The 18,367-nt window shown below is 33.1% G+C and overlaps 3 protein-coding genes across 3 annotated transcripts; all 3 read right to left on the reverse strand.

The window, feature by feature from the left end:
• Positions 1-226: 226 nt before the first annotated feature.
• On the reverse strand, positions 227-2,889 carry LOC123550923 (uncharacterized). Its single transcript, XM_053540025.1, has 3 exons — positions 1,726-2,889; positions 928-1,502; positions 227-544 (listed from the first exon to the last, which is right to left on the reverse strand). Exons 2-3 carry the CDS (start codon positions 1,480-1,482, stop codon positions 227-229), a joined length of 873 nt encoding a protein of 290 aa, XP_053396000.1. The 5' UTR covers positions 1,483-1,502; positions 1,726-2,889.
• On the reverse strand, positions 2,292-2,912 carry LOC123552645 (complement C1q-like protein 4). The gene has a single exon (XM_045342388.2). It carries the CDS (start codon positions 2,910-2,912, stop codon positions 2,292-2,294), a length of 621 nt encoding a protein of 206 aa, XP_045198323.2.
• Positions 2,913-3,043: 131 nt separating this feature from the next.
• LOC123550922 (snake venom 5'-nucleotidase-like) lies at positions 3,044-17,923 on the reverse strand. Its single transcript, XM_045339422.2, has 10 exons — positions 17,446-17,923; positions 15,574-15,704; positions 13,180-13,393; positions 12,221-12,409; positions 11,112-11,309; positions 10,701-10,832; positions 9,944-10,066; positions 9,482-9,637; positions 8,767-8,970; positions 3,044-4,029 (listed from the first exon to the last, which is right to left on the reverse strand). Exons 1-10 carry the CDS (start codon positions 17,765-17,767, stop codon positions 3,848-3,850), a joined length of 1,851 nt encoding a protein of 616 aa, XP_045195357.2. The 5' UTR covers positions 17,768-17,923; the 3' UTR covers positions 3,044-3,847.
• Between the last annotated feature and the right edge of the window lie 444 nt (positions 17,924-18,367).

The following is an 18,367-nucleotide window of genomic DNA, read 5'->3' on the forward strand; positions in this document are numbered from 1 at the left end:
AAAGACAAAATAACATTTGCGCAGCGGTCAAAGTATGAATATCTAAGTTAAAATATTGAATAGACATCAAAAAGAACAGAAATAGTAGCAATACAACGGTTAGGTATTACACATAAAAACTTATGTTGAGAAGGTCATTTTGACTAGCAGTCTCTGTCTAGTTGTTTGATGTCCTGATTTTGAACCATTAGTCACTCGCTATTGGCTGTTTGTTAAGTTAACTTCTTTAAATGGATGACTTAAAAGTCAGAATGAAATTGAATATAGTAAACTTATTTTCAATATGAAATGTTAGTGATTCGTGCATATATTTGCTGAAATTTGCAAATTCTTCACACTTACATGTCAAGGCAAGTTCATTTTCAGCAGTTTCCATTTTATTGTATAGGTCCTGCTTTACTTGTCGTGGTATGATATCTTGGCCATGAAGGTATGTATCTGGAACACTGCCTTTGTCTACTTTTACAGCTGCAAATCCTTCTGGTATGGATTTTCTTTCGGAAGATTTTTCAAGTTCACGGATTACTTTCATGCTAGGGACAGACTGAAAAGCATATTTGAAAAAGTTGTTTAGTTTTTTACAAACATAAAATAATGTTTTACATGTTCTTTTATATTCACACTTACTGAAAATGAATTCAAGTGACATAAATAGCAACAATAGGTATGTAGCATATCTAAATTATCTACTAGTATGACGCGAGTTGACATTCGAGTTTAAAATGAAATCAATTATATTCGATAATGTAACTGTTAAAATGACATAGATTTACAATATATATTATTCATTAAGGCAGAGCTGATAAACTATACAATCTGATATTATAAGATTATATTAACTGAAACATTTTATAAATTTAGATTTTCTGATTATATGTTGCTTTATCATACAGATAACACATAGTCTTATTTGACTAATATACATACTGTGTCCTCACTGTCCACATAATCATAATTCAATTGCCCGTGCCGACGAATTTCTGTAGGCGTTACGTTCAACTCTATATTGGTGTCAAATTCATCAGCCTTGCCAATTTTAGCATTCACCGGAACACTGCCTGCTTTAATAAAGTTTGGGTTAAAGATGGTACCACCGGGCTGATTTCTAACATGTGACATCATTTTTCTCAGTAAAGTATCTGCTATTTTTCTTGAAGCAGTCATGTCTTCTTTATCAACTTTGACATTTTCTTTATAGAACTCATCAAAGTAACTTTTTCTTTCATCATTAGACTGTAAAAGGTGTTTATAACGCCTAATATGTTGCTGGATACCTTCTTCTGTATCAAAAGATAAGCAGCAATGAGCACACGGGTATGCTTTTGCATTTTTCCTCATCATTGTTTTGTGACGTTTCATTTCGTATTCAAAAACGAATTTTCTTCTGCACAGACATTCTAAATGCGCATGTATTCGCTTCCTGTGTCTTTTGCGCCGTTTACGTGTTGAAAACAATTTATTGCAAATATCACATTCATGCATTTTCTATAAGAGAATGAAATCTGGAAAAGATGAAAATGAATCCTGTTAAGATACTAGTTACTCGAACGTTGTGTTTTAAACCATTTATAACTTGATGTGACCAGTTTATCAAGATACAATGAAGAAATTACTGACTAAATGTTATTCCTTGTCTGACAATAGTGCTAAAATTTATTGTTCTTTGTTTATCTTTAACTTATACGACTTTTGTTAACTCAATAAACAATTAAATATCATTCCTACCTGACAACTGTCAATTTGGACTTTTATCAAACCGTGTCCACATCTAAACTGTTAACAAAGTAAATGAATTAAAGTTCAAATTTACCATATCTGCATTGCTGGCGTGATAGCTTAAGATACATTATAACCAGAAAGGGTAATGAAACCGGAAGTAAAGGATTGTGTAATATCAGCCATGTCAATTAACAAAAGCTATTTAACTTCGACTATCATTTACTTAATTATACCAAACAAACAGAAATATTATGTAAGCAATTTTGTAACATGATTGTAGTTAACGGCAAACATTTCGTAACCATTTGTGACTTATAAACGTATCTGAAATATACCAAATAGAAGTCTTTATCAATGAAACAACATAACAGGGAAAAGTGAAAATGGTGTTCAAACTTATTTATCATTGTCTGAAAAATATATTACAAGACATAATATAGTTCATTCTAGCGATATCAATAATAGTTGATGTACTTCGTAAGTTAAGTTAGAAATTGACTTGACTTGACAATTATCATTTATGCCTAAGAATACTACTTAAGGGTTTCTTTAATAATTTGTTGAACTGCATCTCAGTCTTCGAGAACTAAAAGAGCTTTGAAAGAGTTCCATCCATGATCCTGATTGAGACTGGTAGATTTGCCGGTTTCCCTTACAATCCAGATATTGTCACCTTTCTTTAGATGTATGTTTAATGCTTCCGAACCACAGGAGTGGTAGGAATGATCTCCAGAAAACACTCGACCAACTACTGCACCATCTTTAACAATATTTAAATCCATCCATTGTCCTGACGAGCCTAGACATAACTGAACATGTATGAGATAAATGCCTGGCACAGGAGCGGTGAAGTGACCATTTTTCGAATCATAGGCTCCTCCAATGTTGGATATCTCCATGTCATACTTTACTCTCTCCGTTCCACTCAAGGGTGTAGCTTTTGATAGCCGTACATGTACCGACACTTTTGATGGACTCTTCCTTTGTTTCTCAAGATTCTCGATTCTTTCTCGCAATTTAACATGTTCTGTTTCCAGTAAAATCAATTTCTCTAAGATACTATACTCGTACACAAATCTTGAACAGTCTCCTTCATTCCTCGGTTCCCAATTTTTTCCATTTGCAGAATAATAACGCTCTTTTGAAAACGTTGATGTTACAATTACCAGAGCAAATATGGCGAAGATTCCCATGTTGATTCTTTTCAAAATGTGTTCTACATGTCCTAATCAACGGACTAGTATAATCAAAGATGTACCAACTGTACAAAATTATTATGTAAACATCATAATTGATTACACTATGATAAAATATACCACAAATAGTCATTTTGATAAGTTTATTTAGCAGTAAACATTTCGTGTTATATGTGATAGTTAGAATGAAAAAAAAATGTAGACCTATTACAATGAAATCTATTAGAACATCTTCTCGATGCAGTGACCGCAGCAGCAGACTCAAACATTTGCCAGGAAAAAATGCCAATTATTTCGCATGTAATGAATTAACAATAAATTTAATAAAGACATCATTTGGTCATGTGAATAGGTATGTAAAACATTGCCTTTCGTTTCTATTATTATTAACATTATTATAACTATAAATCATATAGACAAGTAATTTGTATCACAATGGGGACTAGCTGCGCCATATTAATTGCTGATTTATCTTCATACTGTCATGAGCTAGATTTTCATAGTTAGTTTGTCCACTGAGGAACAGTTTGAGATAGTTTTAAAATTTGTTACAAAAATTTATCAAAAGATAATACGTTATAAAAATTATAATGGACAATATTCCTTTGACTGTACAACTATAAATATCAATGTAGAACTCTCACGCCATAACTCACAGCAAACTATTTGGAAAATGGTCATTTTGCTCAGGTGTACCATTAATTGTCAAACCCTATATCAGGGTTTAGGTACAATTCCACAATTTTGGCATTAAATAGATCACTGTGTAGTTAATAAACTCCATGAGGTCTTTGACGTGGAAAATACAAAACAAGCACTATTACAGTAATAGTCAAAACAGCAAATAAATGTGAAAAAAATCAGGAAAAGAAGCTGACGGCACTGATCGTAATTTGATCTTTCGGCATTCAAATAGCTTTAACTAACTGCGATTAGAACACATTCATGAATCTTAAAATAAAAACGAAAACTGCCATGCTCCATGCTGTGCATTTTGTTTCAGATGTTCCAGACGTTTCTGAAGAATTTACAAACTTGATTCTGCCCTCTGTATCTGCGAATACTGGATTATTTTTTTCTAGATACGTTTTGAAAACATCGGAATCCAAGGAATCTGAAAATAAGAATCAATACTATAGTCATTTAATAACGTGAATCCTGCAACCAGCTTAGTTCGGGGAAATGCAAATACTGCCACGTATCAAACCATTTGTTGTGAGTTCGATTCCCTAATTTTTCAAATTAAGTAAATTTATGTTCTCTTATGAAATAAATTGTTTTAATTTTGGTGGGTATCGTCTTGTCTAACATAACGCATCACTGCTAATCCGCACCTGTATTTGTATTTATAGTCGTATCAGTTCAAATACTAGTCTGACAAGTTTTAATCCCACGGGATTTTCATGGGCAAATTTAGTGCAGTGACAAGTACATTCTTTATCGGAAATCCGTAGAGGACAGATCGTTTACCAAAATTTAAAGAAGATTACGACGGATAACTGCAGCGCTACTGTTTTGAGAATTCCCAATTGAGATGAGTATACATTACATATTTTCTTTAGGTGTCTGCGCTTATAAGTTTGATTGCTGAACTTTCTGTTTATACGGCATTTGAATATGTCCTCTGGAAAGTAATGGAGACACGTGTTCATCGTACAATCAGCAAGATATTGGCTATTTGGTTTTATTCAATCACTGACTGAATCAGTCTGAAGTGAATTTTAGTTATAAAAAAAAAAAAATAAAAAAATAAATAAATAAAATTAACAGACATAGTGAGCTGACAAACACTCACAGGTAAAACATGGGTGTGGTCGAGCGTTCTTTTTGTTTGCATGTACATACGCAAAAATGCAGTACGTTTTGTTCCTGTACATTACTCTCGGTCATTATTATTTATGGACTTTAATCATATGTACAATATGCATGTACTGGTTTCACCCGAGGTGTATTGAGGTTTATGCATTTCTAACGTACATTGTTGCGGAAATATTTTGTAACATGATTTAGTATCGCTAGGATTAATCAAAGAATTTTGCTTTTGTAGCCTAATATAATTAAAAAAAAAAATCACAAACTTTTAAGTCATTAAATCAAATAGAAATATACATTTGGTTGTTTCTTACCAATTGTCAAAATTATACGTTAAATATCTTGCTTCGAATGATAAAAAACATGCTGCATAGTCTAGTTACAGCTTAACAGATCCGATGAGAAAGGAGCGACATACAATTAATTGGTTCCATGCCGTTTTCAATAGTATTTCAGTCAGATGGTTAAAGTGTTCGTAGAGACTGCACATGGGAAAATTGGTATGTAATAAGGTAATGTAAGCTTACGCTTTTTACGTGTCCAGGAACGAAATTGGCTATATTAACTTGATTAGCTATACTGGCAAGAGAGCGTTCCAGTTGGGTTCGTACCATGGCATGAAACATTAACAGCTGACAAGAAAGATACGTGTATATTGGATGTTTCATAATGTAACATATTGGTTAGCTGCTGTTTGTTAGATATCGAAAGAAATGTAAGATATATTTTCATTTTATACAATCACTAGGGTAAAACCCAGATCTCAACTGTTGTAATGTATAACAGTAAATGGTAAGTGATGCTTATGAAAATTAATAACATACTGTCCAGTTCTGAGTCGTAGAAATATTTCTTAAAGCACGAAAGCGTCATGTTTAAATCAAATAATTCATGGATTTATAGATATATTATTAATTCATTGTAATGAAATTACAAAGCTCTTTCAGAACTGTTAAACAATACAATCCGGACATGTTCGAAGTAAGGTAAGATGTGCTTTTCATACTTAAGTCTGGTTACTGTTTCTGAGAGTATTTTACATAAGAATAAAATCCAGCAAAACAACGAAACTTATGGAGAACGGTGCTATAGAAATAAAAACACAAACATTCTGAGCTAAATGGAATAAGCCACACTATACTTGGGAGTGCCACGAGTGATTTCCCATGAACCCAAATTAATCGAACCGAATCTGCTAATACTTTGCATGGTTCCGTTCTGCAAAAGATTATCATATACAAGGACTAATATAAATTAAATACAGATTATTGTTATATTTTGAACAATATTCAGCTTTAAATGTATTTCTTAATGACTAAAATATGGATTTGGTTATCAATTTTGTTACACGCTAATGAAATGCATACACATTTTAAATTTTAGACGCAGTTCTAGCCTATACGATTTGATGCGGATTATCCATTACGTCAGCAACTGTAACACCAGCATTAACACGGTCAATCTCTGGTATAAGGGACTGCAGAAAACTAATGTCGTCAACCGGCTATTCTCCTAATGTCTTTAAACAGTTTAGCTATAGGAGCGGCGTGGCATGGTCGGATCGGCAGCTATTTGGGCACCTGTGTTGAAAGGTAACTGCTGTACCTGGTTAATTTTTTTTAGATCCGATTTATCTAGGTCCGTTGCATGCATTACTTAACTGCCTGCATGTAAAAGAATAAGTTATAAAAATGCATTGGTATGGAAAACGAAATAATCAAGAAATATCGAAAATAGGTGTAAAACAGAATTGAATCAATTATGAGAATAATGTTAATAATAATAATAATAATCATAATAACAATAATGATATGAATAATAATTTCAATAATATGAATGCAAAGAAGACGTCACATGAAACTGTCCAAGCATATTCTGTTTATGACGTAACAAGTCAGTGGCAGTAAGACTCTTCAAATTGAAAGTCTTATGGCTATTGGTTTCCTATTCGTCCGCCTGTCCGTCCGTTCGTCTGATGTTCGTTCAAAATAAATAGATAATACATTTCGACTGAAACCTCAGCAAAAGGTTTCATGATGACCCTAGCTTATAGTAATCGAACTATTGGATAATATGTACATGTACCTGAATGACATTGTAACATTAAAGATATACAATATGTAAAATATACAGCGATGTTTCATAGATTTTGATACATCTTAAAAAATTAAGGTACATAGCAAAAGGTAATTTCTAGCTCTAGACTTTTAAATGTTTGTCAATGACCTGCTGTACTATTGAGTAAACGTGATTCACTGCATACCTCGTTTTGGCGAATTTTATTTTCATAAAATGTTGAGTGGCCCTCAATACACGTAATGTGCATTTCGGTATGACATATTGTAAATCTTTTTAGTACTAAAATCTAAAATGCATTACATTCGTTTAAATCTATAGTTATCATCTTATATCATAGAGATCGGTGAGAGCATCTTTGTCACGTTTCTCATTAGTGCGAAGTACTAGAACCTACAATTTCCTATTAGGTCTGGTATGTTCTGCTCTTATTTTCATAGTTTTCTGCACCTTCGCGCTGCTATGTTGCTTCCAGGCATTTTAGCTGGAGCTTTGTCTTTCATATTTTCTCATCATTTTCATATATACCATGCTATATATTTACAATATGCCATAATTTTCATTTGAAAATTTACAATAAAGTCACGGCCTTATCCCACATAATTTTGTTTTGTTTTTGCTATATTACTTGGTACAATTACCTTTGTCATAGAACCGATGAACTCCCTTATGCAGTCAGACCCGTACTGTAGACAGCCTCCAAAAAATATAACCTGCTTACTATGGTCACACGTCACCTGTCTTGCGAAAATATATGTTATCACAAATACCGGCATTTTTCAGTCCCCAAGGGAGGTTCTGCAGCCGGGTTTGACTGTATATATATATATAAATACCCTAGCACCCACCAATAAATTAAGTGTTATTTCCTTTTCCTATCTTCCTTCTCGCCATCATTTTCATTGACATATAATGTCTTTATTAAGCATACATTTTGTATTTACAATACCTATTTCCTGTTTATTTTTTATCTGTATGCATTCAACTACAACTGACTTCATGGTAAACGTTTTACATCGTATACATTACCTCTAAACTATTGTGTCATTTGTACGAAAAGTAGAAATGATTATTTTTGCCACGTTACAGTTGTACTTGAAATACCGTTCCGCATACAGCCAGACTTTCATGTATACCAAAATACTTCAAATATTTTGAATGTGTCGTTCTTAACAAATACGTGGGCTTATGACGACTTAATGGAGATATTGACAAATAATGTTTAAGGTAGTTCTGCACGTTTGATAAACCGGAAGTGACGGCGTAACGTTATTTATCCGGAAAACATAGAATAATGCTTCGTAGAAAACAGTCGGTACTCCTGTCTTTTTAAGGTTAATTTTGACAAAATATGGATATTTTGATTTAAAACATACAAATTGTAACATAAAATAAACAATAGTGTAAGGACTCCATTTGACATCTGGCGATTTATGAAAAATTAAGTACACAGACCTGTACATTATATTTATTTATTCATATGATTGGAAAAAGGTGAATCTATAACTTTAAAAAGTTTTATCAAAATCTACATTGTTGAACTTTTTTCTATACGCGAACATGTCATTAAAAGTGCAATCTTCCCATTGAAGCCCACTGTAACAATTAACTGGAGAACCAATATTTTTAAATTGGAGTAACAAATAATCAAGCGCACGACCCTAATTTTTTTTACTTGGTGGTCGTCTGATGTTTCGAAAAATCAATGTTTAATCAAATTCTACATTGTAGAATATTTTGACCCGAACGTGCAGAAATACGTTAATAACTTTGGAAGTATTTTAATTGTACAGTAAATTAAAAGTAAGGATGAAAATGTTATAGTTTACTATGATGATAATTCTGGAATGAAAAATCAGAATAGCACTGTCCTTCGCAAAGAGAAACGTGTGGCAATATGTGTGAATATGGAAGGGTATACACAGGAAAAATATTGGCAGAAGTTTAGTAATAATTAACATACTCATTTGTACATGTCCAACAAGGTTATCACGGATCATTGTAAATCCGTCACCTCCTTTAATAGTAAAATCCATCATCAGGATATTGTAAATTTCTTCATCGTCAACCGGTTCATACTTTGGCACTATACACTTCAAACATCGTACTTCAAGAGATACAACACGACTGCCAGATGGTTTTGAAAGGTCATACACGACATGTGCACCTAGAAACAAAAAGGAAATTTGTACATAGCATATTTTCTGAATTATTGCTAATGACATTCGATATTAAGAATCATCATTTCTCTTTGATAAACTAACCAAATATCGAGGGATAAGGTATTGCCATAGCTCTGAATATCCTTTACAAAAGAACAAATAATATCATTGTATACATATCAACATGAGGCATATTGGAGGACCTCCCCATAGCGTTATAACATATTACAATGTAAAATATTAAGTCAATAAAACATACATGCGAAGGATAACTCAATCTCAGCTTTAAGGTATATTTTTAGAACCAGGTCAACTGAAACTATTAAAATACCTCTGGATATTTCAGCATAACTTAATAAGACACTTCATTACAAATGACTGAAACTATTTCAGCGCAAAACCGAAGTATAAACTTGCTACTCAGTACATACTGATAGAATATCTAAACTTTCCCTCGAAAGAAGAATGCTTGTCATTTGGTCAAAGTTCAGATATCATCAAAAAGAAGCAAGCTACCTGACATTTGAAAGAAGGCTCCAGGTCTATCATGAGGATCGTACTTTGCAACTGAGTGTTCAAATGCTTGCCGTAAATGTACTCCACGTAGCTGAATCATATCGATAACGTTGCCAAATGGCTGAACGGTCAGCACCTGTCCCATGGATATGTCACCTGAAACACATGTCCATATTATTTGTATTGTGTTTTATAGATCCACAGCATGCAAAGTTGATGTTTCGTGATTTACTTGTATACCTCAAACCAATGTAAATGGTGTATACACAGATTTTCAAACTTGTGGTATGGTTGCATATGCTTAAATAAATTTCTAACGATAATATACATGTATAAAAAAGAAACGTTCGTGCACAAAATGTCACTACAGTGAACCCTTTATTTCTCTTCCTCTAAAATAATAATACAGCAAAACTCACTGTGTTGAAGGTGTAGATATAAAGTCTTCAGAATAGGCATTACCTGGTTCGGTTGAAGCTCTGATACCTCCGCCTGAGAGCAATGCAATAGCAGCAAGTGCCCATGTGTCATTGGATTCCCTCTTGTCAATGTGGTAGTCTATCATTGAATCCGTCAAGAGATTACCTAAAATTAGTACCAGTATATTATAAAAACACGATTTTCTGAATTCTATTTGCATTTAACAAAACTGTGGACATATTTCTGCGAGAGCATCTATGTGTATTTATATAAAATAACACACATTCAGAGTGATAACTGAAATGCATGTTTATATTTTGTAGGATTTCAATTTCTGTAGGATATTACTTAAAAGCATATACTTCAACATGTAACTAATAAAAATGCACATTTATCTTTACAAAAAAAAACCAAAAAAAAAACCACTGAAACAGGTAAAGATTTAGCAACTTTTCCACGAAATAAGAGTTGACATATCATGTTTTAGATTAAAGTTTCTGAAATAGTTGCCTCTATCTTAGAATAAATTCAACTGATATTATAATGTTATTTCCACTCATTTTCGATAACATTTCTATTAGCCCTTATCATGCTGGACACGATTGATTCTGCCTTTAAGACTAGTGTAGATCATGATCAGCGTGCACATCCGTGCAGGCTGATCATGATCTACACTGTTCGCCATTCAGTCAGTATTTTTAACACCCCTTTTAACAGCAAATGGTACTGTCCAAATTGAAAGATGGACAAGTTCATTAGAGAAATTTAGCAGAGTAAGGGTTAGTTTAAATATGTATACCAGAGTTGCATTCCCTCAGTCTGCACTGAATGGGATCACCCTGCAGTCTGACAACAGTTCTACCAACGATTTGTGCCTTTATCTTTTCCAGGGGTTTCTTCATCTTATTTATAACTTCCAATGTAGCTGGATCTAGAAACATATATTCTTTGTTTTTAACAATACACTCATTTAGCATTAAAGAAAATGAACGATAATCATTAAGACGGTAGTGGTTGAATTTGATAAATTATTTAGGAAAACCGTTTGGAATACTATAATACACTACAATATAACAGCTGTACCAAAACATACAGGATTGAAAAACTGACAAACTTGCTTGTTTGTTATGATTATTATGAAACATCACCCACCACCTTTCTTACCAAATAATCAAACTGAATTTGCCCGCGCGTTCAAATCTATCCTTACCTTGAGGAATAGTTTTGTCCAGTAAAACTGGTTGCCCTGACCACGATTTGACATTAAAGTCCTCATCGAAGGTAACATTGAGAAAGCCCATGTATTTTCCCCAAGCATAGGCCTGGACAACAAGCACCGTCTTCCCACTCGGCTGAGTTACAATGGTTGGGTATGGACCCTCTATTTCCTCTTTAGAAGGCTGGGGTCCTGAAATGATAAATTCACTTTTTCACTTCCTGTTGTTAGATTAACTGAATATCTGGGCTTATTATTTCTAATGAAATGGTACCTTAAGCATATAATTTGCAGTTTAGATTGTTAATGTATAAAGACATAATTATTTTCAATAGTGTTCCTGTTAATGGTCTGGTAGATATTGAGTTTACGCGTATATTGTTCATTTACAATCTTTAGGTTTTCTATTGATATATATTTTACACGAGCAATTTCATGTTTTACATACCGTAGGCTGTGTATTAGGGGATTCACCTGGCGGGAATAATTTTTATTTAACTGTCTTATGACATGGTGGAAATAAAGAGCTGAAGTCACCGCACAATTAACCTGTTTAAACTCCCCAGCGATGTTTTGATCACTCACCATTCCAAGGCGGTGCCATTTTGTGCTCCTTTATGTTTTTGTTTTGTCTTTATTGTAAATATTTCCTACTTTGTGTATGTGTTTTTCTAAGATATCTATCATCTATATATACACTGTTCTGCTGTCGTGTTATTTTGTTCTTAGAACGTAGTTACTCCTTCCTTAAATGCACATGTCATGCTGTACTCATTATAGCATTTCGTAAGAAGTAACTTACTAAGGATGCCAACACTATCAGTATTGTTTCTATCGTTACTACCAACAATGTGTTAGGCATGTGAACACATATATTTAACAATAAAAACGACCGTGTATAAGTTGCAAAGCAATATCTTTTAATGCAGATAATACAAGCAGCACTTACGCACTCAAATTTATAATGCATATTCTCGTACATGTGTAAAACGACGTTTTCAGTATAGAGGGTCATGATATAGCCAATCATGGATTTTATCAAACTTTCCTATAAAATATTTGACATTATAATAAGCAATAGCCTGTTTATTATACCGCAATACCTGAGTAAAGGAAAGTGTGCGAGTGACCACCAACTATCACGTCAATATCTTCCACTTCTCGAGCTACCTTTTTATCCATACCATAACCAGCATGGCTCAACCCAATCACAATATCTACTCCAGCGGCTTTCAACTTCTCCACTTCATTTCTCACAGCTGTCACTTCATCTTCGAACTCCACAGTTGGCCCTTAAAAGATAAAGTTTGGATTTGTGCTTTGTTACGTTCTATTTTGATACATTGGAAGCAATCCTCATAACAGAGATTTTAACCCCATATGACATCACTTTCAAAGGCGTGAACTAGAAAAAAAGAAAACATATAAAAAGATGTTCAGTCACCATATTGGGGGGCTATAACACTTCATCAAAAGGAACAATGTGAAACCGTAATGACCAAACCTAAAACAAGTATGGTCAATCATTAAATACTTGGTCCCGAAGCTCATCCAAATGCGTTGGTGAACAAAGTGTTGCACACAGGTGGTTAATGTTGCAATATAAGACCAAAAAGGTTTTAGATGGAAGCATGTCTCATTGCACATACACTAGTATACAACAGTGGATTCAAAGGAGGTCTAGCCGCCCCCTCCCCTACATCTCCACCCTAAAATCCGGCAAACATATATTTTGGATGGCCTTAACTTGGGATATCTGTCAGTTAGTCAGACATTTCGGCCGTCTTTGCTCTTTAGACATTATAGTTGTAGTGACACTGAATAAAAGTAAAATAAAATTGCTATTGTGTGAGTCAAACTGCATTTTTATCATTCACAAATTATAAGAATGACATTGTCTCAGGTATACATGCTCAATATATATCAGATATACTTCTCTTCAGATTACCGTTATACTTGTCAAACATTTTTCAAGGGTGCCAAAGGACATATTTTTAAACTTTCTGATAAAAAAAGATTACGATAAGAAAGATGCTGCTTTTGTTATAAAAGCCTTTCAAACCTGCATTAGATATAAAAGCCGTATCAGTTGTAATATATCCGACCAAACCAATTTTGACTCCGCCTACTTCTTTGATAAGCGTAGCATTGAAACGTCCTTGCAGTCTTGGCTCACTGCTTACATCTATATTTGCATCGATGACTGGCACAGTGAGATTTTCAAGGTAAGGCACCAGCCCAGCTACACCTCGGTCAAACTCGTGGTTTCCTAGACACTGTAATGAAGAAGAAAATCCTCTATTTCTACTTTCACTTGTATCTTGATTCACAGGTGCGTTTAGATAGTTTTATACATATACATTTATGCAAAAGCGTGTGTTAAGATTTAGATCAGTTAACCTAATACAAGAACACAATAAAAAGTGTACACAAAATCATGAAAAAAAATCAGCGGTGCAGAACATTATGTTGACGTAGATAATTTATATAAATGATTGAGTTAAATTTTCATGAAAGTTCCAAACTTTTCATCACAAATTTCATCTTCTGTCTGCGAGCGACAGAGACAAAACTGCATATCGCATTATATGTTTTTGGATTAATCAGCTCTCCAATGAATGAAATTTTTTGAATATTAAAGGCACATTTCGTAGTAAAACCAACTGAAGCTTTTCATCGGTACTTTCTAGTTGCTTTTTATTGATAAATATTGTACACACATATGAAGCTTTTCTAAAACAGTTAAAGGTAAAATCGTTTTCACCTGAAAGTTTCAAATGCTGATCTACTAGTATTTTGCTCACTACTTACAGCATAAGCAGTTGTAAAAATCCATAAAATGTAGTTATTACACAACAGTTCCTGCTCTTTTGCTGAACATGGCAAGTTTTATAACGTTTAGCTATGTCGTATAGAATGCAAAGTTCGATCGTGTCGTGTAGAAATTAAGTTGATTCGGGTTGTGTGGCAATATTTTAATAAAAACCTGTAATTTTTACTGCTCATACAAATTTAAAATTAAGGTAACGCTAGTTTTTATGTCTTTTAGACCAGAATACACTGTTTTTTAGGTTAAACGTTTATTAAATATTCGCATCTAAATGCTTATTAAAGCCCCAACTTTTACTACCCTGGCAGTAAGTTTTGTAGGAGGAGCCTATCAAATAACAACGCTACTCTAGGCTGTCTGTTAGCTAAAAATAGCTCACTTTAAATGATTCACAGGCAAATGTAAACAATGGTCAGTTGAAGAAGAAATTTGAACTAGTTTGCATGTTTTGATGGTTAAAAACTATTATTATCCATATTGTGCATCCATATCAGTATCAATCCTATGAAAAATTGAGTCAAGACTAGCATTCCTGATTTTTAATCTTGTTTATGTAAACTTAACAATGAAACTCAAAATCAAACATTCATTTAACTAAAATTCTGTCATTGCTGGCTGGCCCATTAATTGAGATAACCTAGCAATAAATGTAGAAATAATAAACTTTAAGTCTGGGATGCAGAACAATACACACAAATTAGCAAGTGCTGCTGTGATAAGGACTAATAAAAATGATAAGCTATTTGAAATTATATTTATCACTGTATGTCTGTAATTAGTAGTTCCCTATTTCTTTAAAACATTTTTATGATATGACATATAAAAATATAACTGTAGAAATGACTATGATATTCTATTTGGTTTAAAAATTCAAAATTACTTTCTGGAGATGTTTTGCAATGCACTCTAGCTAGGTGTTAATTCCATTGATATGAAGCCTTCTGACGATCAAGTTTGTTGATAAAATAAACCACGTGGGAATTGTTTACATTCTCTGTTCCTCTAGGGTTCATGACCTCATTAGCTCCTCCCGGCAAATTCAAATTTTTGGCAGTTAGGTTTAAATAATTTTTTGAAACTATACTTCAACATTTTTTGTTTTAAAAAATAAAAACACCAATTGATAAAGAATATTTCAATGTGTATTTATGCAATTTTTCATAACTTTTTATTCAGTGGTTTATTTAAAATTTTGAAAAAGGGCTCTCTGATGTGAAACATGCATAATTTATATAAAAACCTGCCCCGGCACCATCTTGTGGCTTTTATATGGCAGTTGGGGGTTTAAAAGGATGGCAAAATCTTTTTACAATAAATACATTTGTTCATAATTAATGAAGGGCACCATTATGAATAAAGTGACTGGTTTACATCCGCAATTTACGGACTGGTATGATTTGCTTCTACAGAAAATGTGCCGTGAGTGTCTTGATAACACAGTTTGGAGATTTTAGTCCTTGGTTTGCTATTCAAGTTGCTTGAGTACTTTATCTAGATCAGGTTTGAATATGAAAAAAGTGACTTGAATTCGAATTTCATTATACACTTTTACTTGTGCAGCAGTATAACCGGACGCGGAATTTACGTCATTATATCACGTTATGTCAATATATGAATCTACTATACCACTGCATCATATTTTTCCATGTTAACAAAGGTTGCTGCAGCTTCACCGTGGTACTGGTTGAACCAGAGCGTCCCAGTGAACCTGTCACCTGCATCCAACACAAGAGTGTTCTCATAGCGTTCTCGTGCATCTGAAACATAATGTACATGAAATTGTCGCCATGATTATGGATATGCTGTCTATTTTTGAAAATCTGCCAACTGTACACTACAGATATGTGCCCTCATATGTTCTACAAGTGTCTGGTTCAAAATTAAATGTAGATTGTAATAGTTTCCCCAATTAAATCTGAAATATAGTGAAAATAAAACATATTGGCTTGTAATCACAGCATAAAATATAATAAAAAAATATAACTGATAAAAAGTTTGTTCAAACTTATGGGTGCGACCCAAATGCAATTATTTATGAAATCAGGGTTAGGTTCGAAGTGCCTGTGCATATCAATAACAATATTATCAGTACAAACTCTTATCTTTGACATACCTCTGTATGTGGCAATATTGCAATTGATATATAAATTCCTTTGAAGCCAAGAAATGCAGTAATTACAATTTAATAAATCAACAAATTTAGCAAACATTTGTGAGAACTTGTTGTTGTTTTTTTTTTCTTTTTCATTGAGTTTGGTGGGCTCTTTATATTGTATGTTCAAATATTGGCATTCTTTACAAAAAAAATCATTATTAAAAGCTGATGAAACCATTGTAATGGATGTTAAAGTTTATACAAGTAAAATTTTCATGCAGAGCATCAAATCGCCGGAGAACTTAATTTACAATAAGGTAAAAAAAATCACGAAATTTAATGATATACATATACTCCATATCGACAAAATTTATCACGTGATCCGAAACAGATAAACAGAGAGTTTCCCTGTCAGTTTGTTTATATACATACCACATGCACACATTGCAAATATTGACTAGTATTATATTGAATAAATAACACACAACATTTAATTAAATTTCAGTTGTTTAAATGAAAGTACACATTTTTTCATTTACCCAGCAATACAGCTGCATTGTCCGTCAAGAACGTTTGATTCTTATAGACAATGTATGTAGTAATTCATTTTTCCTCTGATTTCGACAACATTTTGCTTTTAGAAGGGATTTATTGTCTGTTTTACAAACAAACGCATCGTGTACATATTTTTCAATTAAATATGTATCCTTTTTCAAAGACCTGTTTTATTTCCTCTTTCTTTTATGTAATCAGCAATATTTTAGAATATCCATTTAATTTTTTACTCCAATTCGACGAACTACAACAGGCCATTTCTGAAATTATCTGTAGAATGTTGTAAATACTGGGATTAAAATAGGATTTTGTGTAGGTTGAGGGTTTATTCATTAGCAAGTGATAAGAAATAGATTAACTGTGATAATTAATCTGACATGGTTGTAAACCCATTGTAAAGGCATTCTGCAGTGTAGTGAGAATGTTTTAAAATACCTGTTTCTCATATGTTTTGACACATAGGTGTAATGGACATTGAAATCTGTATTGACACATAGGTGTAATGAACATGGAAATCTACGTTGACACATATGTGTAATGGACCTGGAAATGTACATTGACACATATTCATGTAATAGACATGGAAATATATATTGATATATACGTGCAAAAGACATGGAAATCTATATTGACACATAGTTGTAATGGACCTGGAAATATATATTGATATATACGTGCAATAGGCATGGAAATATATATTGATACATACATGTAAAAGACCTGGAAATATATATTCGTATATAATTGTAACAGGTCTGGAAATATATGTTCATACTTAATTGTAACAGACCTGGAAATATATATTCATGCATATATACGTGTAATCTTTACATAAATATTTTATTTACCTTTTATAAAAGAATTGCGCCTGGCTTCTCCTCCATAACATTTATTATCACTTGCTTGTTTGTCCGTGCATTCTCCAGAGTACGCGTTAACCTGGTCGAAATGCGCGTGCACGTCATTATTATGCACGATGGTTAACTCATAATCCCCTTTTGACCTTTCAGTTAAACAAATAATTCCACAGATGTAAAATGCAATATGATGGTACTGAAACGCCATCTTTATAGGACAGTTTGAATTACACTGGTGATAACAGGGTATATCTGCACTATACACGATTGTTGGGGTTTTAAAGTAAGTAGATATCAGCTTATTAAATATCATAGTGCATTAAATAAATCGTTTCGCCTCGCTCAGAATGTTGAAGGTATACATATTTGCTGTCCTATGAGAAAATATTTTGATAGATATAGTGATAATATCGAATACATCCTGCATTGGGATTTGTATTAATAGTATAATAAATTTTAAAGGAGCCGTATCAAAAAAAAAAAAATAAAAACAAAAAGACTGATGAATCCTATGAATGGTTAAGTGGGGCGGTTGCTGTAATGGATTACATTCTTGTGTATGGGAAAACTTGGAACTAGGAATTATAACTATAATGTTAGGTCAGTTTTGCCGAGATATCTAGAAGAAAAGAGTATTCGGCTCAGCGAAAATTAACGTGTAGTAGAACTGACCCTGGTTGAATATTCTGGTCATTTACTAACTTCAGAGAGGCTCAAACCAGACCTAGCCAATGTGTCAGCTCTCAGAGAACCAAACAACAAGACAGAAAATAAAACTATCCTAGGTATTGTCAATTATTTATCACGTTTAGTACCAAATTTATCCGAAGTCACAGTCCCTATTACATAGCAACTGTCTAAAGACAGTCTTGGAACCAGGTCAGGTCTTTATGTTATTTCGGCCATAGTGCAG

The sequence above is a fragment of the Mercenaria mercenaria genome, chromosome 4, assembly GCF_021730395.1.
Source record: "Mercenaria mercenaria strain notata chromosome 4, MADL_Memer_1, whole genome shotgun sequence".
NCBI lineage: Eukaryota > Metazoa > Mollusca > Bivalvia > Venerida > Veneridae > Mercenaria > Mercenaria mercenaria.

Bases quoted from the DNA above. Each gene is read 5' to 3' on its own strand.
- LOC123552645 (XM_045342388.2), bottom strand. From the start codon at position 2,912: ATGGGAATCTTCGCCATATTTGCTCTGGTAATTGTAACATCAACGTTT.
- LOC123550923 (XM_053540025.1), bottom strand. From the start codon at position 1,482: ATGCATGAATGTGATATTTGCAATAAATTGTTTTCAACACGTAAACGG. The intron at 545-927 runs GTATGTATATTA...TATGCTTTTCAG, and splicing joins ATGTGGACAGTGAGGACACA to TCTGTCCCTAGCATGAAAGT.
- LOC123550922 (XM_045339422.2), bottom strand. From the start codon at position 17,767: ATGATATTTAATAAGCTGATATCTACTTACTTTAAAACCCCAACAATC. The intron at 11,310-12,220 runs GTATTGCGGTAT...TTATCATTTCAG, and splicing joins GCACACTTTCCTTTACTCAG to GACCCCAGCCTTCTAAAGAG. The intron at 8,971-9,481 runs GTAGCTTGCTTC...TTTTGTTTCTAG, and splicing joins AGCCTTCTTTCAAATGTCAG to GTGCACATGTCGTGTATGAC.